The following is a 27955-nucleotide window of genomic DNA, read 5'->3' as shown; positions in this document are numbered from 1 at the left end:
GATAGATTTACCTGATTTACATAAAATAATTTCTCAAATGAAACCATCCACCTGTGCCCTTGACCCAATACCAACAAATTTTTTCAAAGAAGTATCGGGTGTGCTTATTGATAATGTTCTTGACATAGTAAATTCGTCATTAGATACGGGGGTCTTCCCAGACTGTCTTAAGACTGCGGTAATTAAACCCCTACTTAAGAAAAATAATCTCGACCCCTCTGCTCTTGAAAATTATAGACCCATCTCTAACCTGCCTTTCTTAAGTAAAATTCTAGAGAAGGCAGTCATTATGCAGTTAAATGAGCACCTCAATAAACATGCTATTCTTGATAAATTTCAGTCAGGTTTTAGAACAAATCACAGCACAGAAACTGCACTCGTTAAAGTAGTAAATGACTTGCGGGTAAATGCAGACAGAGGCCATTTATCTGTTCTCATCCTCTTAGATTTGAGTGCCGCATTTGACACTATTGATCATAATATTCTTAAGAATCGCCTTAGTCAATGGGTGGGCCTCTCTGGCAGTGTCTTAAACTGGTTTGAATCCTACCTGGCAGGGAGAAAATTCTTTGTTAGTTGTGGTAATTATAACTCAAAGACACATGATATTCTATATGGTGTTCCACAAGGCTCTATCCTGGGTCCGCTGCTCTTCTCAATCTACATGCTTCCATTAGGTCAGATTATCTCGGGACATAACGTGAGCTACCACAGCTATGCTGATGACACACAGCTGTATTTATCAATAGCACCTGATGACCCCAAATCTCTTGATTCGCTAACACAATGTCTAACCTGTATCTCAGAATGGATGAATAGTAACTTTCTCAAATTAAATAAAGAAAAAACCGAAATCTTAGTGATTGGCAATAATGGATACAATGAGGCTATTAGAAATAAACTGGATGCATTAGGATTAAAAGTCAAATCGGAGGTAAAAAGCTTAGGGGTAACCGTTGATTGTAATCTGAATTTTAAATCGCATATTAATAAAATCACTAGGACAGCATTTTTTCACCTAAGGAACATAGCAAAAGTTAGACCTCTTATATCATCGAAAGATGCAGAGAAATTAGTTCATGCGTTTGTCTTTAGTCGGCTAGATTACTGTAATGCACTCCTCTCAGGACTACCCAAAAAAGACATCAATCGTTTGCAGTTAGTGCAGAATGCAGCTGCTAGAATCCTTACCAGGAAAAGAAAATCCGAACACATTTCTCCAGTTTTGATGTCACTACACTGGTTACCTGTGTCATTCAGAATTGACTTTAAAATTCTGCTTATGGTTTATAAAGCTTTAAATAATCTCGCCCCGTCTTATATATCGGAATGTCTGACACCTTATATTCCAAATCGCAACCTCAGATCCTCAACTGAGTGTCTCCTTAGAATTCCAAGAGCAAAACTTAAAAGAAGTGGTGAGGCGGCCTTCTGCTGTTATGCACCTAAAATCTGGAATAGCCTGCCAGTAGGAATTCGCCAGGCTAATACAGTGGAGCACTTTAAAAAACTACTGAAAACACATTACTTTAACATGGCCTTCTCATAACTTCACTGTAATTTAATCCTGACACTCTGTATATCCAATTCATTATAATAACTATTCATTCAAAATTTGTACTAACCCCTACCCTCTCTTCTGTTTCCTTTTCCGGTGTCCTATTGGTGGTGGCTTGTGCCACCACCATCTACCCAAAGCACCATGATGTTCCAACAATGATGGATGGATTAAAAGCCAGAAGTCTGTATGACCATCAGCATAAAGTGACTCCGTGAGAACCCTAACTACAAAGAGGACTATTTCATTTATGTTAGGTAGAATGCCCAAAGGGGACTGGGCGGTCTCGTGGCCTGGAACCCCTACAGATTTTATTTTTTTCTCCAGCCTTCTGGAGTTTTTTTTGTTTTTTCTGTCCACCCTGGCCATCGGACCTTACTCCTTTTTATGTTAACTAAGGTTGTCTTATTTTAATTTCTTATTTGTCTTTTATTCTTCTTTTCTTCATTATGTAAAGCACTTTGAGCTACTTTTTGTATGAAAATGTGCTATATAAATAAATGTTGTTGTTGTTGGATTGGCTCCAGCAGACCCCCGTGACCCTGTAGTTAGGATATAGCGGGTTGGATAATGGATGGGGGCGGCACGGTGGCGCAGTGGGTAGCGCTGCTGCCTCGCAGTTGGGAGATCTGGGGACCTGGGTTCGATTCCCGGGTCCTCCCTGCGTGGAGTTTGCATGCTCCGGGCGCTCCGGTTTCCTCCCACATTCCAAAGACATGCAGGTTAGGTGGATTGGCGATTCTAAATTGGCCCTAGTGTGTGCTTGGTGTGTGGGTGTGTTTGTGTGTGTCCTGCGGTGGGTTGGCACCCTGCCCAGGATTGGTTCCTGCCTTGTGCCCTGTGTTGGCTGGGATTGGCTCCAGCAGACCCCCGTGACCCTGTGTTCGGATTCAGCGGGTTGGAAACTGGATGGATGGATGGATAATGGATGGATGGATAGTTGAGTTATTCGCGGCCCAACACAGCTAACTGGGTCAAATGGACTGGCAAAGCTTGCACATTCCAATTTTTAATGAGTGACATTTACTAGGATGTTTAAAATGCACTGTACAGGGTTAAATAGGTGCCACCCTAATTTTCATAGTATTGTGACAAAACTGATACCTTTTTTAAATTGCACTTGAGTTATGTCCTGCCCAACATGGCTAATTAGGTCAAATGGATTGGCAAAGTTGGGACAATCCCATAATTGATGAATGGAATTTACTGTAATGCTTAAAGAGCTCTATAAAGGGTTAGATGGCATTGAAGCACTTTCATTTTCACAGTTTTGTGAAAAGACAGAATGTCTTTTTTAAAGTGTAGTTCAGTTTTGCCCAGTCCAATGAGGGTAAATGGGTCAAACACGCTGGCAAAGTTGACATACCCAATTCCAACTTAATAAAAGGACAAGTGTCTGTATGTCTGTGTATCTGTCCAGTTGCTTTGTCTCGGTCATTCTACACCTAAAGTAATGTCTGAGGGGGTCAGATTGTCAATAATGCAGCCTGCAGAGGGAGGACGAGAAGAGGCATCAGAATGCAGCGCCACCCTGTGGACTGGCAAGGAATTACCACTACTAGAGTATTTAAGCCAGGGGTGGGCAAAGTTAGTCCTGGAGGACCGCAGTGGCTGCAGGTTTTTGTTCCAACCCAGTTACTTAATTAGAAAACAATCTTTGCCAATAATTTAATGTCATGGCTGGTTTGTGCTTTGACTCTGCTACGTCAGCTCAATCTCGTATCCTAGATTTGTTTTTTTCCCCCTTTCTAAGGATATCATCCAAATGTTTTGAAGTCTGAAACGGATGAGTAATTCTCAGTCTTTCACTTCTTTCTCTTCATTTTCCTTCCAAGTATTTAATTAAACCACATAGTGCGCGATAAAAACACACAGGCGTAAATAGAAACAAGCTAACTGGAGAACTGCTGGTTTCTTTCATCAATTGCATATTACTGCTAATAAGGAGCCATTAAAAAATGAGAATACAAATGTTTAAGACTAAAATAAGCAAGAGGGGTTTAAAATCTTAACGAGCGAGATGACTGAAATGGATCAGAAGTGTTACTTGAGCAATAAGAGCTTCTTGTTAAGCAATTGGGTTGGAGCAAAAAACCAGCAGCCACTGCGGCCCTCCAGGAACGACTTTGCCCACTGCTGGTTTAAGCTGTCTCCAAGACCAACGTGTGTGACGATAGATAAATAGACAGATAGATAGATAAATCTTACTATATAAAAGCGGTCGGGATTGTCCTTTCGTCCCGTGAGTGCAAAGTGTAGTGGAATTCCGCTTATCACAGACTTACTACTTGCAGCTTGCGGTACAAAGCGACGCGATGTGAGCAGAGTTCTGGTGCTCCTATCGCTCCCTTGCTTTTGTGCGCAATGCGCTGGAAAAATAGACAAAATTATGTCTCTGGAAATAATTAATGTTGATGGAGTACAAATGCCTCACCGTGTAGTAAATATCAGGGGAGATGGTGCTTGCTTATTCTCATCTATAGCTTATTTAGTGCATGAAACTCCATCTTTAGCGGTACAGATTTGGGCTGACATTGTACGACGTGTTTTAAGTAATTGGTCAAGGTTTCAGCCATTTACAATGATGCCGTCAGGAATCTCTTATACAAATGAGCTTCAGTATCTCACTGAAATGTCAAAGTCTCAAACTTATGGTACCATTTCTGAGCTAATGGCAGCGGGAGAGTTGTTCCCCAATGAGTTTCAAGTCCTACACTCCAAGTTTGGACAGGCACTCGAGAGGATAAAAAAACTTAGGTTTTCGGGAGATGTTATGAATGGGCACTTTGATGTTCTCATTCCCTACACTTACATGCCTGATGTATACATGGAGCACACACTAATTGAGGATAAAAGTCAGTCGCCTTAAAAGGTGAGCCTAGTAGATAGATAAAGCACTATACAATAGTTCAATAGCTAGATAGACAGATATGAAAGACACTATATAATAGATAGATATATACAGAGAGAGATAAAGCACTATATAATAGATAGTTCAATAGATAACTAGATAGACAGATATGAAAGGAACTATACGATAGATAGGCAGATATAATGGCACCATATGATTGATAGATAGATAGATAGATAGATATGTAGATATAATAGCACCATATACTGTAATTGACAGATAGATAAGTAGATAGAGAGATAAAGCACTATAGATAACTAGATAGACAGATATGAAAGGAACTATATGATAGACAGATTTAATAGCACCATATAATAGATAGATAGATAGATAGATAGATAGATAGATAGATAGATAGATAGATAGATACTTTATTAATCCCAAGGGGAAATTCACATACTCCAGCAGCAACATACTGATAAAAAACAATATTAAAGAGTGATAACAATGCAGGTATAACAGACAATAACTTTGTATAATGTTAACGTTTACCCCCCCCGGGTGGAATTGAAGAGTCACATAGTGTGGGGGAGGAACGATCTCCTCAGTCTGTCAGTGGAGCAGGATGGTGACAGCAGTCTGTCGTTGAAGCTGCTCCTCTGTCTGGAGATGATCCTGTTCAGTGGATGCAGTGGATTCTCCATGATTGACAGGAGCCTGCTCAGCGCCCGTCGCTCTGCCACAGATGTCAAACTGTCCAGCTCCGTGCCTACAATAGAGCCTGCGTTCCTCACCAATTTGTCCAGGCGTGAGGCATCCCTCTTCTTTATGCTGCCTCCCCAGCACACCACCACGTAGAAGTAGAAATAAACATAACCAGTATATATAACATGTATGGATGTTTTATACTGTGTGTACATACACATACAGTTTCTTCAGTAAGTTTCCACCCCAGTTTTGTGAGGTAGCTGGCTGAAACCTGGCAGCATCGTAACCCTCAGTCTTCAGGTCTGCTCCAGTGGATGCACATTTTTCGACCAAAGAGCAAATTATAAAAAATGTCATGCAGCTGTTGGGGAAAAATGTGTTAGATATGTTAAAAAATCATGACATCTGTTTATAGGCTCAGTATTGGGGAAAATGTGTAACGCTGGCAACAACATGCACAAGTGGACAGAGATGCTCAAAAATGGTCCGAATAGCATGAAGGATGTTGAGCGCTTGGTCTCGTTAGTGCTTACTCTGGTACTAAGGAATATACGATCGTCTCCATAAAATGTTATCAGTTAGGAATCTGTCCTCGGTCCTCTGCTTTTCTGTATTTACATGCTTCCCCTTGGCCATATTATCCGTAGCTATGGACTGGGTTATCATTTTTATGCAGATGATACTCAACTCTATTTCAATGTTAAAAGTGGAACTTCATCAGAGCTTTCTCAGCTCACAACCTGCCTTAGTGAAATTAAAACCTGGATGGAGCAGAACTCTTTAAAATTAAATTGCAATAAAACTGAACTCCTGCAAATTGGGACTAAAATGAAACTTAATAAAATGAGCTCCTTCCCAGTCTATCTCGGCGGTGATCTCATCAGACCTGCCTCTACTGTAAAAAATCTTGGTGTCATTTTTGATTCCTCCCTCACTTATTCCACCCACATAAATCACATTAAGAAACTTTCTTACTTTCACCTCTGTAACATATCCCGTCTTCGCTCCTTCCTCTCCTTCTCTAATGCTGAGAAACTTGTCCATGCTTTTATCACATCCTGCATCGATTATTGTAATTCCCTACTGGCAGGTGCCCCTTCTAATCTTATATCACAGCTCCAGCTTATTCAAAACTCAGCTGCAAGAGTCCTTACTCGAGCCAGCAGCAGCGAGCACATCACACCCATCCTGCTCCGCCTTCACTGGCTCCCTGTGTCTTACAGAATCGAATATAAAATCCTACTAATAACCTACAAAGCTTTAAATAACCTCGCACCAAACTATATCAGTGACCTTATCCATCACTATGTGCCTGCCCGCCCACTAAGGTCCTCTGATTCTGGCAATCTTGTTGTGCCCCTCACTAATCTACACTCCATGGTTGACAGCAGGGCCTTCAGCTGTATAGCGCCCAGACTCTGGAATGACCTACCAAAATTAATTTGATCAGCTGACTCCATGAATTCTTTTAAAAAACAACTCAAAACTCATCTGTTCAGGACGGCTTTTAGCTCTACTTGACTTTATCACCCTTCTCTCAGTGTACTTCTCTGTCAAGATGCTAATGTAACCTGTATGTGTGTGTGCAGACCATCAATTATGTTGTCTGTTTCTTTTCTTTTTTTAGAATTCACTGTCTTAATCTTCTTTATTTATTTATCTGGTTTGTACAATGCTACATACTGTATACACTGCCGTTCTTTATTATATTCTGTAAGTGCCTTGAGCATGGGAAAGGTGCTATATAAATAAAATGTATTATTATTATTATTATTATTAAGTAGGTAAGCTGCATCATGATATGTGTGGGAGAACAGAAGACGCCGACTCAACGGTTGGCTGGACTAATCTTTTTTGGGCTACTTACACAGATATGAGGAGACATCCACTTTTATGTTTAAAGTTCTAACATGAATAAAACGATGACATTTTGTGATGGTAATCAGCATAACATAAAATTAATTTACATGTCATTATGTTGAATGTTGCTACTCCTCTTTCCCCAAATAGTTGAAGAAAGTAGGAAATTAAGACATATGTCTACCAAAGTAAACCATCAAAATAATCAAGGGCTTGCTTATAATGAGAACTACCTAACAGTGATAAGTACTGATGCCATCCTCAAAGTGGCAAATCTTTCTCTTTGTTTGGAACATTTTCATTGTTTTTTTTTTCTTCAGGCAGAAACTTTGTTTTATTCTTTTCAGAGTGAAGTCAGCCTAAAGAAAGGTCACTATCTGTTGTGATGTGAGATTTTACATATAACTTGATGAATATTTTGTACTGTATATCTTTATTTGTAATTTAGACAAAGCAATGTAATTTAGTGTTTACCCCGCCCTTAGGAATGGGTCTGTTTGAATTTTATGACAGGGTTTGGGGGATGTGTGTTTTAAACCAGTTTGGCAGTGTTTCTTTGCTAAAGTAATTTCTACCCCCGCAAATAGGCTAAGGTGTACTTTAACATATGGTTTGGGGGCAGGTGTTAAGATGTTCTATTCCCCCATGGCTGTTTGGAATTGGCTTGTCTCAGAGGCCTTTAAGTACCATGATGTCCTATTGGCTCTCGAGGTTGGACAGAACATCTATAAACATCTATAAATGTATGTGTTTAACCTCAGTATCTCTCTCTTACCAACCAACATATGATGAAGAAGCATCTCTCTTGCTAACCTGTGATGATGAAGAGAACACAATGAACAGCACAGCTCAGCAGCCATTTTGAACAGACATGTGGCTGAAAGCTGAGCATCAATGATGCCTTAACTAGAGACATTTAAGTAACCACAAGACTGTGTGCCACCTGAACTACATATCATCATTTAATCAGGTTGTATGGTTGCCAATATTCAAATTTACTTTGCATTTTGTTATTATTTATGAATATTATCAATAATACATTGTTTAAACTGTAACTTAACTTCTGCTTGCTTTTTTACTACATCTAATTGCCTGAGGTTATAGATATAGAAGGGAAGGTGGGGATAAGTTATATACAATAGTACCTTATAAACAGTGGTAAGTCTGTGAGATTAGGCATTCTAAGGCTACATATTAATAATACAATAGGGGAAAGTAGAGCAATAAATATATTACTCTATGATGACAAAACAATTGGCGTAGTCTGGCAGGATTTTGCGGTAACCATTGTTTTGCACGTTGTCAGACAAAACACTATCTTAATGGCTATTTCATCACGTGGACTACAGATGATCTCCTACCACATTCAAATTGAGGTATATTTTTTCACAAACCCCATAATGAGTATTGAATAAATGATAACAATATATGTTTTTAAAATGGATAATTGGGAGCCCCTACAGTTTTGGTTTTGATGCATTTAGGATATCAGAAGGTTTATAGCTCCGTGTTCTACACCTTGTGCATGTATATGTAGAAATACTGAACAGGACTCCGTGTACCTGTCGTTTATTCCTTTTTGCCATTGAACCCTGTGTTACAAAACAGCTGCACATATAACAGTGTATTCTATCGACTTTATTGATCTAAGTAATGCAGTGATGCACTTCATTATAGAAATAAAAATAGTAAATTATTAAAGTTACAGTAAATCCAGATAAAAATATTAGAAACAAAAATGCCTGCATGTACTTTATCAAGTAGATTTACATGAAAAAATATAATAGTTACATTGCACATATTTAAAATATATTTAACTGTAAAAAAATTAAAAGAATATTAGATATAAAATAACTCTGGGCAGAGATGTATTTCATTTGTATTTAGCATGCATTAATAAAAAATTATAAGGTGATGACAGTTTTACTTGATAATTATGACACAGTCTTCAATTGCAACTATAAGCTATTACTCATAAAATAATATACAGTAATACAGTGCATATCTATATATTAATATTTTTTCAGATTAATTCAACGAGGTTATATAAGTTAGCTATTTCTTCCAATGATTATTAGTTGCGGCCTTAATTGTAATAGGAGTGATTCACCAATTCATCCATTTTCACACCCACCTAATCCATCCATTATCCAACCCGCTATATCCTAACTACAGGGTCATGGGGGTCTGCTGGAGCAAACACAGGAAACAAACCCCGGGTAGGACACCAGCCCACCGCAGGGCGCACACACACACCCACATACACCAAGCACACACTAGGGGCAATTTAGAATCGCCAGTGCACCTAACCTGCATGTCTTTGGACTGTGGGAGGAAACCCACTCAGACACGGGGAGGACATGCAAACTCCACGCAGGGAGGACCCAGGAAGCGAACCCGGGTCTCCTAACTGCGAGGCAGCAGCGCTACCCACTGCGCCACCTAATCCATGTGTCCAAAAACATGAACATTTTTTCATCCCCAAACGTTCCCCATTGTCAAGATCTCATTAAATTTACAATGTTACTGAAAAAAATTCTGATAAAAAAAACAACATGGCAAATAAAAGACATCGGGACATAACAGATTTTTTTTCTTAACTAATAAAGACTGTATCTGGAAGAACTGCAGATTTTTTGTGTGATTTTGAAATACCAACGGCTGTTCTTGTGATTATTAAACACCAAATAATATTGCCGTTGTCGCAAGTCAGATTTTGAATTATTGAGAATGAGCAAGACAAGTAAGATGACATAAAGAAAATACAAAATTTGTCATGTCAACAAATTGTTACTTTTCATATCCCTTAATACAGTACAGTACAGTATATGTACTAGCTGAAATACCCAGCGTTGCCCGGGAGGAAAATAAAGTGTTTTTTTAAATTGTTTGAGAGAAACAAAATTTTAAAAACACAACTTTAAAAATAAAACTAAATTAACAAACAATAAAGACTCACTAATGTGCTTGTCTTGCGGTCTTGTATATTTGTTATCATCCAGTTGACGCTCCCAACCGGCCAACTCTATTTACAGTCATTTGAAAGGCAACAGGGGCGCGGTGGTGGTGCTCAAACATAAAGACTGCTGGTAGTCACCTGCTTTATACTAACTTAAGGGGACCATCCATCCCCGTTTTCCGGGGACAGTCCCCTTTTTCGGACAACTGTCCCCACTCAGAAACATGTCCCCGTTTTTACCCCGGTTTAAGATTTCGTCCCCGGTGTCAGCTGGTTCACTTTTTTGAATGTACTGTATCTCATCACCACAATAATGCTTTACCGCATCATGCAACTTTGGCGAGAAATCACGTGATAAGCTTTCACTTTGTACTCTGTAGTGTTTAGTAGTCTACGCTCCACTAGCCCCCAACCTTAACTAACTGTGATCCTAGAAAGTATTGAAATCGTCAGAACTACTCTGGGCATCTCTCTCCTAGGAGAATTTGTGCTGCCGACGTGCTCGCACCGTTTGTGCATTAGCGGCTAAGCGACTGTGTTCCTTCGGAGGTTTCCTTTTACCGGTGTGCTGGCCTCGCTTGCGTATCCTCGGAGCTGGAGCCCTCACCCCGACTCTACGTCTCACACACACACACACTTGCACGAGAAGAGCTCGATTTAATTTCAAAAGCAACAGGCAGGAGTGCGGTGGTGGCGCTCAAACGTAAAGACCTCCATTATGCCCTCTGGTGGTCGTTCCGAGTGTCATCTGGATGATCACATGCATACAAGACACTAAGATCACCCCCCACCCTATCCAGAAGGGGGTGGGTTAGGGTAGGGGATATTAGCCCGAAGGCCATATCCAAAATGCATGGGTACACTTACTCTACCTATAAATCTTTTATTTTGAAGGAAATACCCATCCTACTAATTGTTTTAGTTCTGATATCTATATATCCTAATTTATGAGTTTAAATATATCTAAATTTTACAAATATTGTATTATATAATTTTGATACCTAATAAGGGGTTTAATTTCAATTCACCCTACAGTATTTTTATTTGGCCAATGAGAAACGTGTACCAAGTTTCATGAAAATCGCTCCAGATATGTTCGGAAGTGATGCTGGAACACACACACACACATACATATACACACATTGACTTATATATATATATATATATATATATATATATATATATATATATATATATAGATAGATAGATAGATATACAGTATGTTACTGGCAATGTATGAAATGCAGGCAATGTATAGAAAAAAGAAAATTGGATGTCAAAGTATGAAACGATTAATATGTCACACATTTCCTAGGCATTCTATGCAATGCCAAAAGACAATACTTTGCCTAAATAGAATTTGTCATTCTATATAATGCCTAGGGAAAGTATATATAATATTAAAATAATTCGGATATTTCATGCCTTGCTGAAACACGCCAGGCATTCTGTACAATGCCTGCATTTCATACACTGCTGGTAACATATGTATTCTCTTTCAGTATTTGTAACCACTTAAATTATCAACCCAATGACTTATAATAAAGAACAAAAAATGTACATTCAAATACTGTATTTGCAGAAATGATGGCAGGACTATTAATATGGTTCCACTCAATAACGGAGTAGCCACTCTTACTGTTCAATTCAGATTTCCGTTCATTCTGAATTTTAAAGAAACCGCCATACACATGAAGCAGTTACTTTATGCAAGACTGTTGTGTTAAACTACTGCAAGCACTGACTGTAACAACTGACAATCAATAAGCCCACAGTAGTTTAACATCTGGAGTGGTATTGCTGCTTGTTGGCAGTTTGTAATAACACTATTTGTAGCCATTAAGGAATAAAAATGAAGGACACTTAAAAAAAATGGAAGGTTACCTATAAACCCTCTGCAATAAATCCTAAAGCAGTGCCCAGCATATCCAGCCGTTAAAGGGCAGAAGTACAGCAAGTTCCTCTTTACCTTATCTTTGTTAAAGTACTGACCATACTTCTGCCGCAATGCTCAGTCACTAAAAGGTTTACTAAATGAGTATACGTCTGAGGTTATTTTAAGGCGATCAGTTACGGGTGTTTCCTCCGTGGTCAGTAGGTCTGAGGACTCAGTATAAAAAGTCGATCTTCCTCTTTTCGGATCCACTTGAGTAGCTTGGTGACAGTATTCATTGCCAAGACCTTGGTCCCAAGAGGGCTAAAGCATAGGTACATCTCAAAGCCACTGGTCACCTAGAAACACCGAAACAAAAATTCAGAAGGCAAACAGTAATATGCTATGGCTTTTTCGCAAGAATAAGAGGTTGCTGTGTACAAAATGATTTCCTTTTTTTCTTGGGAACAGTATTAATTTTAATTAATGTTATATTCTGTACTGTCTGTTTTCAACAAGGAACAAGAAACAAGCATCATATAGAGGTATGCCTTGACTTATTATTATTACGTATTATTTTGCTAATTCCTTTATCCAAAGAGAAATTTCAAACATTTCAGAGATACATTTCTTTTATTTTTTTCCAGGCTGGTGAAATGACTTGCTCAGGGTCACACAGTGGTAGTTGCAGGATTTGATGTCCAAAGCCTTAACCAAAGCACCACAGTGTCGGCCTGACCGAGCTCAAACAGGTATTTTATACCTCTGATTTTACTTGAAATAGTTTCTGGCTTTCTGTATACAATGTGTTGACGTGCAGAGTGGTGGCTCTGAGGTTAGGGATCTGCACTGGCAATCGGAAGGTTGCCGGTTCGAATCCCGTAAATGCCAATAGGGACTCTGCTCTGTTGGGCCCTTGAGCAAGGCCCTTAACCTGTAATTGCTAAGTGCTTTGAGTAGTGAGAAAAGCGCTATATAAATGCAAAGAATTATTATTATGTTACTATAAGGAAATGTGGTTCTGCACCTCAATGACAGTAAACAATATTACAAATATTGATATTCTATATTATTAAGCTGAAAAATTGATACTGGTGGCTCAATGGCTAGTGCTGTTGCTTCATAGATTCAGCATCCGAAATCCTTGAGTCTCACACTCGGTCAGCTATATGGACTTTCCCCTTGTTACCCCAGTTTACCTCCCACATCTCCAAAGACACGGTGTGAGGGTATCTGAAGACTCAAAACAGACCCTGTGTGGGGTGGCTGTGTGGTAAGTGGGCCCTGTGATGGACTGGTGCCACATCCACAGTTGCTTCCTTCCCTGTGCCCAGCGCTGCTACAACAGGCTTCAGTGCTTTTTAATTGAGAACTGGAGTGTGCAGGATTAGGGGCATTTTACTTAATATGCTATTAAATTACTGGATTATAGGAAAGAACCATCCTTCTATAATGAATAGGAGTCACCAAGAAGGATATGCACTGATTTCAAATTATTAATTTATAACAATTCTTCAAGGATAATAACATCAAGCACTGCAAAATATGTACTATTCTAAAACACAAACTATTTTATATGAATTTTATTTCTTAGATACCAAAAATATATCTGAAGCATCAGTATATATGTAATAAACTAATAAAAATAGGAATGCTGGCAAGCCAATGGATTGTTTTAAATGCAGGTTCCCATGACGTCCATTTATTTTTATCTGTGCTCCAAGCTATCACAGCTAATTTCTGTTTCATTCAGACTCTAAATGTTGTTTCAGTTTTTATTTTATGAATCGTGTTCAGGATCTGGTTTCACGACACCTTTGCTGAACCAACAGCATTAAAGAAATGTCAGCTGCAGTAAATCTTTCCCATCAGAATCACCAAAGCTCAAATCTCCATTCCATCCCTTTTTTGGCCACCCTTTCCCACTGACAGAGTCCAAATATTCTGTTTCTCTCAACTCCAAATTCCTGCAGTAAGTACCTCATCCTATTCTTTGGGCTTTCCTTATAGTCCTTGACAGTCCACTTATTTAAAAGCTTAATTTAAGAATAAAACATAAGTTTGTGTTATTGTAAAGGGAAAAGGCATCGGCCCCATGAATCTGTTGCAGGAAACTACATAGAATGTGGAGTTTTGCTGATATAACATCAAATAATGCATAAATATGGACAATGTCTGGGCCACAATCCCATATTAAAAGATCCAAAAGATACATGGACAAGATGGTACAGTGCACAATTAAAGTGAGTTACAGAATTTCAAGACTGCTTTAATTTCACAAGGAGCTGATTTTATCAAACAGCCATATGTAAAGTAATTTGATCATTTTAATAACAAACGTGTAACATTTCGACATTGTCTTGTAAAACACGCAAGTATTTTCTAGGCCTTTCTGTTAAAGTATTTACTGATCTACTGCAAATCAGTGGCAGAGTGCTGGCTCTGAGGGTAGGGATCTGCGCCGGCAATCGGAATTTGAATACCGTAAAACACCAGAAGTGATTCCACTCCGTTGGGCACTTAGGCTAGGCCCTTAACCTGCAATTTCTCCATCCTGGATATGATGCTAACCTGCATCCAGCCCTGCAAGCAGGTCCTCCAACTGGCAGGGATAACTCAGGGGCTGGTGGCAGGATTGGCACTCCATCACTGTAAAAAAACTCACAATCCAGGTGGTTCGTCCTGAGGTGGGCGGGGGGGGGGGGGGGGGGGGGGGGTGTGGTGCTGTAATCAGCACACACTCCCAACATCCTCTCTCTACTGCAAAGTGTCATCTTTAGCTCTCTTTTTTTTTTTAAACAAACAAGACAGACATGATGTGGCTTTTGAATGATGGATTGTAATTCATTATTCTGAATTCTATTATAAAGTAGAAAATATATACACATGAGTAACTATAGCCACGTGACTGATAGATAGATAGATAGATAGATAGATAGATAGATAGATAGATAGATAGATAGATAGATAGATAGATAGAGTGGACTATGGCCGGCAGCTTATCCCGGCCAATACCCCCAAGCCGCCAGGTGGAGCCCTCCCTGCAACGTGGAGATGCCCCGGGTTCCAGTAGAGCATCATGGACCTTGGAGTTTCCCTTCACAGCCCTGCTGGATACCATAGGGATCGCCAGGGGATGCTGCAGGGAGGCTCAGGGACTTCTATTTGCCTTATAACCCGGAAGTACTTACCAGTTGAGGGGACAGAAGCAATGTTGTACTTCCAGGTTGATTAAAAGAGTTTTCACCTGACACGGAAGTGTTAAGAGTCACATGGACTGAGGGACAGAAACACTTCCCGGTTGAGAAGTATAAAGGGACTATGGGTAATCCCAGCAGCCCGAGGCGGAGTTGGGAGGGAGTGCGACAGAGCTGCTGGGAGGAGTGGAGGATTGATTGTTTATTGATTTATTGTATTGTAGTGTTTATTGGAGTAGTGTGGAGTAGTGGTGCTTGTGCACAGTATTATTATAATAAAAGTCAAGATATTGGACTTATACCAGGTGTCTGACGTGTCGTCTGAGGGTTCAAGGGGCGCTATAGAGCACTTATTTTACAATAGATGGATAGATAGATATAATAGCACTATATGATAGATAGATAGATAGATAGATAGATAGATAGATAGATAGATAGAACTCCATCCATCCATCATCCATTATCCTACCCGCTATATCCTAACACAGGGTCACGGGGGTCTGCTGGAGCCAATCCCAGCTAACACAGGGTGCAAGGCAGGAAACAAACCCTGGGCAGGGCACCAGCCCACCGCAGGACACACACACACACCAAGCACACACTAAGGACAATTTAGAATCGCCAATGCACCTAACCTGCATGTCTTTGGACTGTGGGAGGAAACCCATGCAGACACGGGGAGAACACGCAAACTCCACGCAGGGAGGACCCGGGAAGCGAACCCACGTCTCCTAACTGCGAGGCAGCAGCGCTACCCACTGCGCCACCGTGCCGCCCCAATAGATAGAACTGTGTAATTAATTGATAGATAGATAGGTAGATAGATAGATATAATAGTACTGTATAATAGATAGATATACTAGTACTGTATAATTAATAGATAGATAGATAGATAGATAGATAGATAGATAGATAGATAGATAGATAGATAGATAGATAGATAGATAGATAGATAGATAGATAGGTATAATAGCACTGTATAATTGATAGATGGGTATAATAGCACTGTATGATAGATAGATAGATAGATAGATAGATAGATAGATAGATAGATAGATAGATAGATAGATAGATAGATAGATAGATAGATAGATAGATAGATAGATAGATAGATACACTGTAATAGCACTGTATAATTAATAGATAGATAAATTTATCCAATCTTACCCCAAATACAAAAATTCAGTTCTTCACAAAGGTAAAAATTATAACAAACACACCATTCTGCATTAAATACACACTAGAATTATTAACAAGAAGACACAGCTTGACTAAAGATAATCATACATTTAGCAGGCATATTGCCGTAGGTATAAATAAGCCTCTGTAGTGTTTCTTGAGACTCTTCTGCTGAATAGTTTGTAGCGTCTCATAACTGATCTTGCCTTCCTACAGTAATTGGCTTGTTGATTCGGTGAGTCTCTCTTGAAGTGCTGTTACTGACTCAGCACGCCACAGTACAGAAAATCACACTGCCTATTATTGAGTTGTAAAACATGTAAAGGATGCCACAGAGCACATTAAGTCTGCTCTGCCACTTTCTTCTATAGCTTCTCTGTGTTACTAGACCAGTCCAGCCCTTCAGTGATGTGGACCCCCCCAAGTACTTGTAGAAATGCACCACCTCCACATCCACTCCCTGAACTGTGACCCAACGTATTGGCTTTTCAGTGTGGTGAAAGTCAATAACTGGTTCATTTGTTTTACTGATGTTAAGTTGCAGACAATTCTCTTTACACCAAGAAACAAAGTTCACCACTTGCCTCCTATACTCTGTCTCATCTCTTATGATAATATACTCCATTGTGCCAAATCATCTCAAAATTTCTGCAAGAGATAGGGCCTGGTGTTATATTTCTAGTTTGTGGTGTACCGGGTTAGTAGAATAGGTGACGAAACTGTTCTTTATCAGGCATCAGTCACAGACACAGTCCTTTACAAACTGCAGTCTGCCTGACAGATAGTCCATTATCCATGACACCATAGGCTCATTCACCTCTATATCTCTGAGCTTACCCTTTTACAAGGATGGCTGAATGGTATTGAAGATTCCACAGCCTAAAAGACAAGTCCTACTCTGACAATAAAAGAGAAACCAAAGGTGAAGTTGGGGAGCCTGCACTGGTACAGCTCGTTGCTGCACCCACCACACAATGAAACAGCTCAGGATCCTGGATGGCAACCCCCCCAGGCAGACACATGGTCCAGTCCGACCCTCCAGAAAGGACCATCTATCTGCTGCAGCCAGGTGTTAAAATGGGCGTCCCCTTGGCCTGGTCTAGCCACTCAGGTGTGAGCCGGATCATCCTTGGGGAATCGCGCCACATGGCCGTAGTGCCGTAACTGACACTCCCTCACAATGCAGGTAATCATTCAGGACTCCATGAGCAATCACTCCTTCAAGACAAAGTCAAACCAGTGGTACCCGAGGATTCTGTGAAGAAATACAGTACTGAAGGAGTCCAGTCTTCGTCTCAGGTCCTGGATGATCTCAAAAAATTGAATGTTAAACTTGCAGAGAAAGAAACAGAGAGAGAGCGAGCTTATTCTATTCTTCTGCAAAACCTTTCTTTCACAAAACATAAACTTCAACTTTTTTGGCACATTTATGTTTGAGTTACTTTTTTTGTAGATGGAAAAAAAAATCATTTTATTATCAGATGCAACCACAGTATGCAAACTGATCCTCACAAATCAGCACTCAGAGCCTGTTTTAATCTATAACACCATATTCTTTGGCAGGTACCTACTCCATTGTCTTACCCATGCAAGCAGATTTTCCCGTTGTCCACAGTGGTAGATATAGCGTAGTGGATTCCGCGAATTGTGAATTCGTCCATGGAGGTACTGATACAGTCCCATGAGCCTCTCCTGTTCTTCATCTACCAAGTAAGTTGGTGGCAGTTCAGGACTTCAATATCGGTTTGTCAGAGGGGCAGCATTAAAGGTGAATGAAGAAAACAATACAATATTATAGCAGTAGAAAATCTTCTCAGATAAGAAAAACTGAAAACTAAAAAGTAAATACTTTTTAAAACTGCTAGTTTAACAAACACTAAAGAATACTAAGGTACATAAAATAAAAAAAGAAACGCACCTTGTATATAGACCTGAACTCTTTGATTTGTAGACAAAGTGTCTGAGTTCAGGGATGCCCACAAGATCTACAGGATATGTAGGTGTCTGCAAAGCTTCTAGCAAGTTCTGAAATGCATTTCTTCGCCATAGGCGTTCAAGGAAACGGTGTTTACAATCAGACAGGCAAAAGAAATCCTCACGGCTTGTAGAGATTAGGATGAGGCAGAGATCAGAGGAGGAATCCAGATATGATATGTGAGCATGGAAGAACCCAGAAGGATTAAATTTTGGTAAGCAGATGGGTGTCCATCCCTCTCCCTCTCGAAAAGAACTTGACGAGCCTACAAGGTTAAGAAGTAGGTGAAGGTCCATTGGGTGAAGATACTGGTCCTTCTTTCTTACCAGGGATACCAGTTGGTTTCCTGCCAGTAGAATAGAGAAAACCAAGTTTTTGGCTTTGGCTGCCTGTAGGCTTGAGGTTATAATGTCTCTTGTTGACACAGCTAGAGGGACACAAGTTACTGCAGACAACAGGAAGCCAGGATCTCGGTCAAGTTGCTTGAGGAGGTTATCATTAAGGTGCTCAGACCCTGCCAAAAGCCGGCGCAGGTCATAGTTCTGTTTGCGTTCAAAGATTTGGTTGAGTTGAGTGATGGTGAGCAGGCTCACAATTTGGTAGTAGATATAACAAAGCTCACGGGAGAGCTCCTGCTCTGACTGCCTTGTCCGGGCAACTGATACTAGAACCAGTGGACTCTTTCGAAGGAACACCACCTTATAACCATCTGTGGGAAAAGATAACCATGTTTAAATCATTACCTCAGCAGTCAAAGCATGCATTTCAGAGTTTTTGTTTTATTATTTTTCAGCATTGAATTACCCTTTATGTCCTGTGGTGGGTTGGCACCCTGCCCGGGATTGGTTCCTGCCTTGTGCCCTGTGTTGGCTGGGATTGGCTCCAGCAGACCTCCGTGACCCTGTGTTCGGGATTCAGCGGGTTGAAAAATGGATGGATGGATGGATGAACTACCCTTTAATCATCCATTCATCCACCCATTTTATATCCTGCTTATTCAGTTTACGGTTACAGGGATCCAGTGCCATTAGCACTGAGGGAATTTTGAGAATGAAAGGAATTTAAAGTGGACTGACATCTCTAAACTGACCCACTATGGATGAGGTATACGTATGTGGTCAATTGGATCCAGTGACAGCTTTCCACACAGGTCCGGTTCTTGCCTTGTGCTAGGATAAGCTCCTACATCCCACAATGGTAAAATGACTTTAAAAAAGAATGGGACCAAAACATCCTCCGAGAGCAACTTCTCCCAACCATCCAAGAACAGTTTGGTGACCCACAATGCCTTTTCCAGCACGATGGGGCACTGGGCTCATAAGGCAACAGTGATAACTAAGTGGTTCGGGGAACAAAACATCGAAATTTGGGGTCCATGGCCAGGAAACTTCCCAGACCTTAATCCCATTGAGAACTTGTGGCCAATCCTCAAACAAATAAACAAAAACCCTCCAATTCTGACATTGATTATGCAAGAATGGGCTGCCATCAGTCAGGGTTTGGCCCAGAAGTTGATTGACAGCATGCCAGAGCAAATTGCGGCGGTCTTGAAAAAGAACGCTGCAAATATTGACTCTTTGCATAAACTTAATGTACAGTGATCCCTCGCTATATCGCGCTTCGCCTTTCGCGGCTTCACTCCATCGCGGATTTTATATGTAAGCATATTTAAATATATATCGCGGATTTTTTGCTGGTTCGCGGATTTCTGCGGACAATGGGTCTTTTAATTTCTGGTACATGCTTCCTCAGTTGGTTTGCCCAGTTGATTTCATACAAGGGACGCTATTGGCAGATGGCTGAGAAGCTACCCAACTTACTTTTCTCTCTCTCTCTCTTGCGCTGACTATCTGTGATCCTGACATATGGGGATTGAGCAGGGGGGCTGTTCGCACACCTAGACGATACGGACGCTCGTCTAAAAATGCTGAAAGATTATCTTCACGTTGCTATCTTTTGTGCAGCTGCTTCCTGAAACGACATGCTGCACGGTGCTTCGCATACTTAAAAGCTCGAAGGGCACGTATTGATTTTTGACTGAAAAACAAACTCTGTCTCTGTCTCTGTCTCTCTCTCTCTCTATCTCTCTCTCTCTCTCTCTCTCCCTGCTCCTGACGGAGGGGGTGTGAGCTGCCGCCTTCAACAGCTTTGTGCCGCGGTGCTTCGCAAAGCCAAACAGCCCTATTGATTTGTTTGCTAGAGATTGTTTTCTCTATCTATGTGACATTCTGTGCTCCTGACACGCACTGCTTTGAAGAGGAAGATATGTTTGCATTCTTTTAATTGTGAGACAGAACTGTCATCTCTGTCTTGTCATGGAGCACAGTTTAAACTTTTGAAAAAGAGACAAATGTTTGTTTGCAGTGTTTGAATAACGTTCCTGTCTCTCTACAACCTCCTGTGTTTCTGCGCAAATCTGTGACCCAAGCATGACAATATAAAAATAACCATATAAACATATGGTTTCTACTTCGCGGATTTTCTTATTTCGCGGGTGGCTCTGGAACGCAACCCCCGCGATGGAGGAGGGATTACTGTAATCTATATTACTAAACCACAGTTTTAATTTATGCACGGATGCACCAATACGCATGCGCAGTGCACCGCGGCGCCCCAGAGTCAAACGCAGCGGCTTCCCAGAGTCAGTAGATGGCGCCCAAACAACACAACCTGTGAGCGCCCAAACAACACAACCTTTAGGGTCAAACGCAGCGGCTTCCCAGAACGCGACGGATTCCCAGAGTCAGTGGGTGGCGCCCAAACAACACATCCTGTAAGCGCCCAAACAATACCACCTGTAAACTAGACTTAATGAACGAAGGCGCCCACACAAAGAAACCGCTTTAGTTCAAATAGGGTTATTCAATTAAATGGAAACTTTACCATGCCTACAACCTGTGAACTAAACCTGAGGTGAAGCGTGCACGTAAGGTTGTACAGACACCCGGACAATGAACGAGCGCGCCCACAACGCGCTTTTGACACAGCACAGGCAAAGGAGGCACGTATCCAAATGGAGGGAGACTCAACGATTAGTAATACAAACACGAGCCCGTATGGCTACGACCTGTAAAGAAGGCGCCCACACAAAGAAACCGCTTTATTTCAAATAGGGTTATTGAATTAAATGGAAACTTTACCATGCCTACGACCTGTGAACTAAACCTGAGTTAAAGAGTGCACGCCAGGTTGTACAGCCACCCGGATGTGACCGCCCACACCACCGCATATACCCTCCATGATATTTCATCACGCAGAAACTGATTGCCATTCTTGGATTTCCGATTCGCTAGCAAATCGCAGGCTTACTTGTTGTCAATAAAAGCCTTTGAAACTTATGAAATGCTTGTAATTCTACTTCACTATACCATACAAACTTCTGACAAAAAAGATCTAAAAACACTGAAGCAGCAAACTTTGTGAAAGCCAACACTTGTGTCATTCTCAAAACCTTTGGCCATGACTGTACTGTAGTTAAAAATGGATAAATGCATTGATGAATAAGCATGGAAATGATGTCAAATTAATCATGTTAGTCATTATAAAAGTAACTGTCATATGACATATCCAAAACAGACAACAAAAAGGTAGATACAAAAAAGTTTGATATACTGGAATTATGACAAACCTCATACTTTATCTTTTTGATTTCTGAACAGAAATAATGTAAGGGTTTCTGAATTTATTAAATCGCTGCCAAAAAGGAAAAACAAGAAAAACCATATATGAGCTTGCGTGAGGGTTGGTTTCTGCCATGCTAAACGAACAGCCACCTTGAACTGAACAGCTGTGTTTGTTCTAAACCAGGGTTCCCCAGTTCCAGTCCTGGTGGGCCACAGTAGCTGCAGGTGTTCATTCTAACCATCTTCTTAATCAGTGAGCCGTTTTTGCTGCTGATTAATTTTTTTGCCTTAGTTTTAATTGACGTGACTCAGACCCCTTAGTCTTTTTTCTTAATGTGCAGCCAAACAATAGTGAGACACAAAACAAGCCACCACATGACCAGCTAACCTAAAAATAAAGAAAGGTGAAGGTCTTGGTCATGTTGACATACTCAGGTCACCAAAATATCTTGACGGTGTGGTCTTAGAAAAAACAGAAAATCAACATTTTCAGAAATGTCTACTGTTGCACAATGAGAGCACCAACAAGCTGTGGAATTAAAGAATGGATTTAATGAACGACAAGACCTGGCGCCTAATTAAGCAACTTGTTAAAGTGAAATTGAGTTTGAGGCCCTGACTTAGTTGGTCTTCTGTTGGCTCACTCGCTTCACATTTCATTTCTGTTTGGGTGCCATTTAAAGAAAGAAATGAAGCAATCAGAGGAACGATGAAGAAATTCAGGGGAACAAATCTTAAAAAATAAGTCAATTAAAATGAACGCTGTGGCAGAATGAGAGCAGCAACAAGTTATGATATTCAATTACGGCTTTAATTAACACCAAGGGCTGGAGTTTGACATTCCAGTTTAGCTGGTCATCTGTTAGCTCGTTTCACGTCTCATTTCTGTTTGGCTGCCATTTAATGAAGAAACAAATCAATTCAGAGGACTGAATCCTTAAAAACTGAATGAAGGGAAAAACTGAATGTGAATGAAGGGAAAAGAAGTTAATTAGCAGTGAAAACTACTCGTTGATTAGGAAAAAGGTTGAAATGAAAACCTGCAGCCACTGCGACCCACCAGGACCGAAGTTGGACACCCCTGCTCTAAACCATCAAAACTGAGGAACTGGGAAAATGCTGCAAGCACAGCAGAAATCCAAATGATGTGTGGGAGTTATTCCCCCTGGTCTTTCCCACAGTTCATATAAAAGGCACCTGAAAAGGGAATCTCACTTAGTGACTGCTGGCAGTTATACTCTTAGGGACCAAAAGTAATCCGGCGAAGAAGATGAGAGCCATACATCCAGCTCTTGGACTTTAAGCAAGGGTAAACTGTGGGAATGTAGGAAGGCAAATTATCCTTCCAGGACATCAGCATTCATGTTGGACAAAAAGCAAGCAGAGTGATAAGAGTATGCCGTCATTGGGTAGAGAAGCGGTCAGACCCGACAAAGTGAGGGGTCTGGAGTGCCTCAATGTACAAACAAAGAACAGGACTGACATTTCCTGCACATGGCACTGATGGACCAAACAGCCTTGTCACAAACCCTAGCCCAACAGATGGATTCTGTCACACGCCACACACCTACTGTTTGACAACGTTTGCAGCAGCAGGAAATGCCTATTGCTTTAAGTATCCTTCACCCTCAACCACAAGTGTCTGCAACTGAAATGGTGGATCAATTTACTGCACCATGATGGATGGATTTGTGTATGGAGGAACTGCAGCAGGATCCTGGAGGCATGTATTTTGCCGCACAATATGGCTCCATCACCAAGTGTTATGGTGGGGTTGCCACTGAGTTCCACTCTTGTTCCCATTTCATATGCATTGCTTGGTACCTTGACCAGCCAGCAATACATCAAATACATCACACAGGTGTATGAGGCTGAGGCTGTACACTAGTATCTGAAAGGTTTCTGGTACAAATCCCAATACTGCTGGAAGGGATCCTACTCCGATGGGCTCTTGAGCAAGGCCGTTACCCTGAAAATTGCACTAGAGGTGCTGTACAATGGCTAACCATGCTCTCTGATCTCCACAGGTCATGGGAAAAGACAATTTCCCATCAGGGATTCATATAGTATATAAAATCAAATCACATCAAATCTTTAGAAGGTCTCTAGTGCCAAATTCCAACTAGGCCATGCTCGACCACATCCACCAAGAAACGTCCTACAGTTCCTAGATGACCACCATGTGCCACTTCTTCCCTGGCCAGCACATTTAATGGATTTGCACCCCAGTGAGCATGTCAGGGGGCAAAAATCGGACAACTGGTGTGCCACAGACTATCGGTGGTTAATACGGATGAACTTTAGTCATGTATAAAGAATGTGTAGTATGCCATCGTACAAACACACAGCCTTCCTGTTCATGAGAGATGGTGTACAAGCAGCTACTTTGGCCCGAAGAGGATAATAATAATAATAATAATTCATTACATTTATATAGCGCTTTTCTCAGTACTCAAAGCGCTATCCTCTCAGGGAGGAACCGGGAAGCGAACCCACAATCTTCCACAGTCTCCTTACTGCACTACCACTGCGCCACCTGTGAGGATACACCAAATACTGATTATTGTGAGCTCTGCATGCATTACTGAGCTGTGCCTAATTATGTACGCCATGTACCATGATTAATCTGCCATATAAATATCACTTTGATATCTTCATGTCTTTCTTGGTGTTGCAGTTTAATTGGCCAGCAGTGTATCTTAAAATTGCTTCAGGGATACTGTACAATGGCTGACCCTTCACTCTAGCCTCAAATTATTGATGCATACATTAAACATCCATCAAGTATACATGGATAATTATCATAAAAACTGTAAAATGGTGAAATAGAATGATATTTGCATGGTCTACTTTGGTTAAGAGATTATCAACAAGCTTTAAATAAAATTACATTGTAAGAAACCAAGCAATAAGTACCGTTTCCTGTAACTAAAATCTTTTACTCACCACCATGGATGGATTTAATCATATTTTTATCAGCTTCGACAAAAGACACCAAAGCCATCATCACTCCCATAGTACTAGAAAGGGCTTCTTCTGTGCCATATCGTGAATAGATAGGCTTTCCTGCTTCACTTAGGACAAAAACGTGTTTTCTTTGGTTCCTCCAGGCATCACTTGTTATATCGCAGATGTCTTCTCTCCCGCAAGGGCTACTGTCCTGGCTTGTCACAGATGCCAAGCTTTCATCAAACATCTCTACTTTTTGGTCTTCCCCTTTCTCCTCTGCTTCCCCTTGTTCTTCCTCCTGACCCAACAGATGAGTGCTAAGCTGGCTGAGGTCATTGCTCAACTTAGTCAAATCGCATGATTCCACCTCTTGATCGCCATCCACAGTATCTCTGGTCTCCGCAGTAAGGTCCTCAAAAGACTGGGTATGAACAAACATGGCCTTTTCCTGTGCAGCACCTAGTTTGAAGACAAAAATTATTAAAAAATACAGTGTGCTATTATCTAAGACCTCACCAGAATAAACAGCATGAAACATCTCAAGTACACTGTTCAGAACAAAGAGTCAGCCCTTTAAAATTGAACTCATGTGCAGAACACAAATTGTCAGGACACTCAAGGGGATTTGAAATTTATTGTGCTACCTATCATACAATAATGATTTAGGGGAATTTTGTGCAGTAAGTGCCAGAATTTTAAGAGCATTAGAAACGATAATGACTTTTAAACATCTAAATAAAAGATTAATTGTAGAGCATATTCATTTGAAAATCACTAATTTTAAGTTGTCAAAAAACATAATTCACACTTTGCTGCTGGGATAGAAGTGAATCAAGCAGGTATGATAATGGGTGGCTGAATGCAATAAAAAGTGTCACTTTCAATAAAGGATTTATTATAATCTTCTGGAGACGCAGTGAAATGTGGTCTTTACTTAAACCATAAATTCAATAGCCACAAGAAACAAAGCCATGTGTGAGCTTGCCAGACATTAGTAAATTAAAATGGCAAAGTGACAAGCAAATGAAACCTTAGGGCAAAGTGATAAGGAAACTAATCATAATTTACCATTTATGTATTAAATACCTCCCAGGCTCAAATAAGGTATGCAATATCCCACCAGGGGCAAGTGGGGTGCCAGTACTAACAGCACCGTCTCTTTTCTCCTATGCAATTTCAAGAAGCTGCCCATTGAGGGCACCTTAAGCAAGTCCACTAACATCAAAGTGCCACCTCTGCCAGTCGGGAGCATATTGTGAGGTTTCTGAACTCTTTTTAGAGCCCCCCCCAACATCCCCCCTCCCTACAACCCCAATGGGACAACACGTCTGTGGAGGACTGCTTGTTCATTGCCGAGGAAACCACAGGTTCGCAATGCAGCAGCATAGCACCGTGGCAGCAACTCCAAGCGGATCGAGATCATGCTGTACGCGCCTGCTGCCAATGGGTGATGCAACGAACATTATAAATGCAGGGAACAGTATAACTTGTCCACTGACCTGGACCCGACTATGCCCATTTGCTGTGTCTGTGTATAAGAGAGTGGTAGTTCCCGCTGCAATAAATAACCCTGCTGTTCCTGGTTCATGATGAATAAAGCTGGTTATGCTAAAGTACTGATACTCAGCCTCGTGTTTTGGGGTGCAAGAAAGCAACTCACACATCACAATATAAATTCAAGAGATCCTGGAAGATAATGTCTACATCTAAGAATAACCGTCTCATTTGACGGTGCTCCCTAACTTGGATCTGCTTGAGAAAGCTGAAGCTTTAGAGAACTCACAAAGCCTTAGAAGTCATCTGATACGTCTCCTTTCTGTTGTGCCACCTCACGCTCATTTTTGTTCTCTGTTTTGGACAATTGCAGTAAACTGTGTGGCCCGGTTGGCATCCCAACTTTTCTTTGGGATTCTTTTGTCCTTCACAATATATTCATAATTAATGTAAAATATGCTGGACCAAGATTTTTCACTGAGCTTAATAAGAATAAATTGATTTAATTTCCATAGAATATTTGGTGAATCCCTTGATGACAGCAGCAGGTCTTTTCCAAATGGAAAATTTGGTCAATATCACAATGACAGTAAAGTCTGTTACAGTAAATGCAGCAGTTCTCCTAGTCACCAAACCTCATTTCAATCAAACATCTGTGGGATGCGATAGAATAAATAATCTGAAATTGTGGTCTACCAGAAACGAAACACCGTTACATAAACATAGAGTACAATTATTTACATATGTATACTGTTTACAATGTAAAAATTGGCAGAATGTTACACAGTGAATGAGTGGTGAGCAAGAAGCCCCCTAACCACGCAGTTTGTAGCTTACACAGACATCACACATTTTTCTACAAAGCATTCGGTTCCAAGTTAAGCAACTTACACAGTGACTGGAATTAAACCAGAAACTTTGCAGTTTTATAGCTCGACATTTCAGGCACTGAGCCAAACTATTTTAAATACTTAATAGTAGCATTAAAAACGTATGAAGTGTAAAAGTCCAACAACATTTTTTAAAATCCCACCTACTGTTCCTTTTACATTAACTCAATTAACCATTTTAACACAAAACATTTTGCCTAGTTGAATACTTAATACATATCTGGAGAGCTTTATTGGAAATACAGGATTAGACTTCTGTTTTTTTCTGCTCATGGAATCCCCACTCCCTACTTTTGGATCCTGTGCTTTGCAAGCCATTTTATATTTCCCTGCAATTAAGTAAATATTGGAACAATACTGAGACTTAGGTTCAATTAGGATCAGGGTCTTTTTATACCTGACAAATTTATATGATATCACTAAACAGAAAACCAATACTGGCTGCATTGCCACACTTCATAAGGCAATTACCATATATACTCGCATATAAGTAAAAATCGATCATAAAATCAGACCCTGACTTATACGCCTGTTCAAAAATATGACACACAATTTTTTTCTTATATATCTTCTTGCTTCCTCCAATCTCACACCAGTTTCTCATACACATCGAATTTTGTTGCAGCAGCGCAGTTACCAATTTCTTTCGCCACTTCAACGACTTTTAATTTAAAACCAGCTTCATATTTTCTTCTGATCCAACGCTCCATCGTAGATAAGGGATGCTCTTATGATAAAGGTGTGTGAGATACAAAAAACACAAATCAGTGCAAACGTCACTTCGGAATAGTTCGGGTATTACCGTGTGGTCACGTAGGCACAATACATAGAAAACAAAA

General features: G+C 40.5%; 1 protein-coding gene and 1 long non-coding RNA gene across 2 annotated transcripts in view; both read right to left on the bottom strand.

Annotated features, from left to right (window-relative positions):
• Window positions 1-8600: 8600 nt before the first annotated feature.
• On the bottom strand, window positions 8601-11100 carry LOC127526298 (uncharacterized). The gene is made up of 2 exons (XR_007933924.1): window positions 9420-11100; window positions 8601-9111 (listed from the first exon to the last, which is right to left on the bottom strand). It is a non-coding gene; the product is annotated as an uncharacterized LOC127526298 (long non-coding RNA).
• Window positions 11101-11151: 51 nt separating this feature from the next.
• The window catches only part of mon1a (MON1 secretory trafficking family member A), a 45220-nt gene continuing 28416 nt past the window's right edge, over window positions 11152-27955 (bottom strand). Inside the window, exons 3-6 of the mRNA XM_028824613.2 lie at window positions 24730-25191; window positions 18104-18869; window positions 17770-17917; window positions 11152-12168 (exon numbers count right to left, since the gene is read on the bottom strand). Coding sequence (XP_028680446.1) covers window positions 12028-12168; window positions 17770-17917; window positions 18104-18869; window positions 24730-25191 — 1517 coding nt within the window. The 3' untranslated portion in view covers window positions 11152-12027. The remainder of the gene's footprint in view (window positions 12169-17769; window positions 17918-18103; window positions 18870-24729; window positions 25192-27955) is intronic.

This window comes from Erpetoichthys calabaricus, chromosome 18, assembly GCF_900747795.2.
Source record: "Erpetoichthys calabaricus chromosome 18, fErpCal1.3, whole genome shotgun sequence".
Taxonomy (NCBI): Eukaryota; Metazoa; Chordata; class Cladistia; order Polypteriformes; family Polypteridae; genus Erpetoichthys; species Erpetoichthys calabaricus.
Note: the sequence above shows the minus strand (reverse complement) of the source record. Positions and strands in the feature narration are given on the sequence as shown.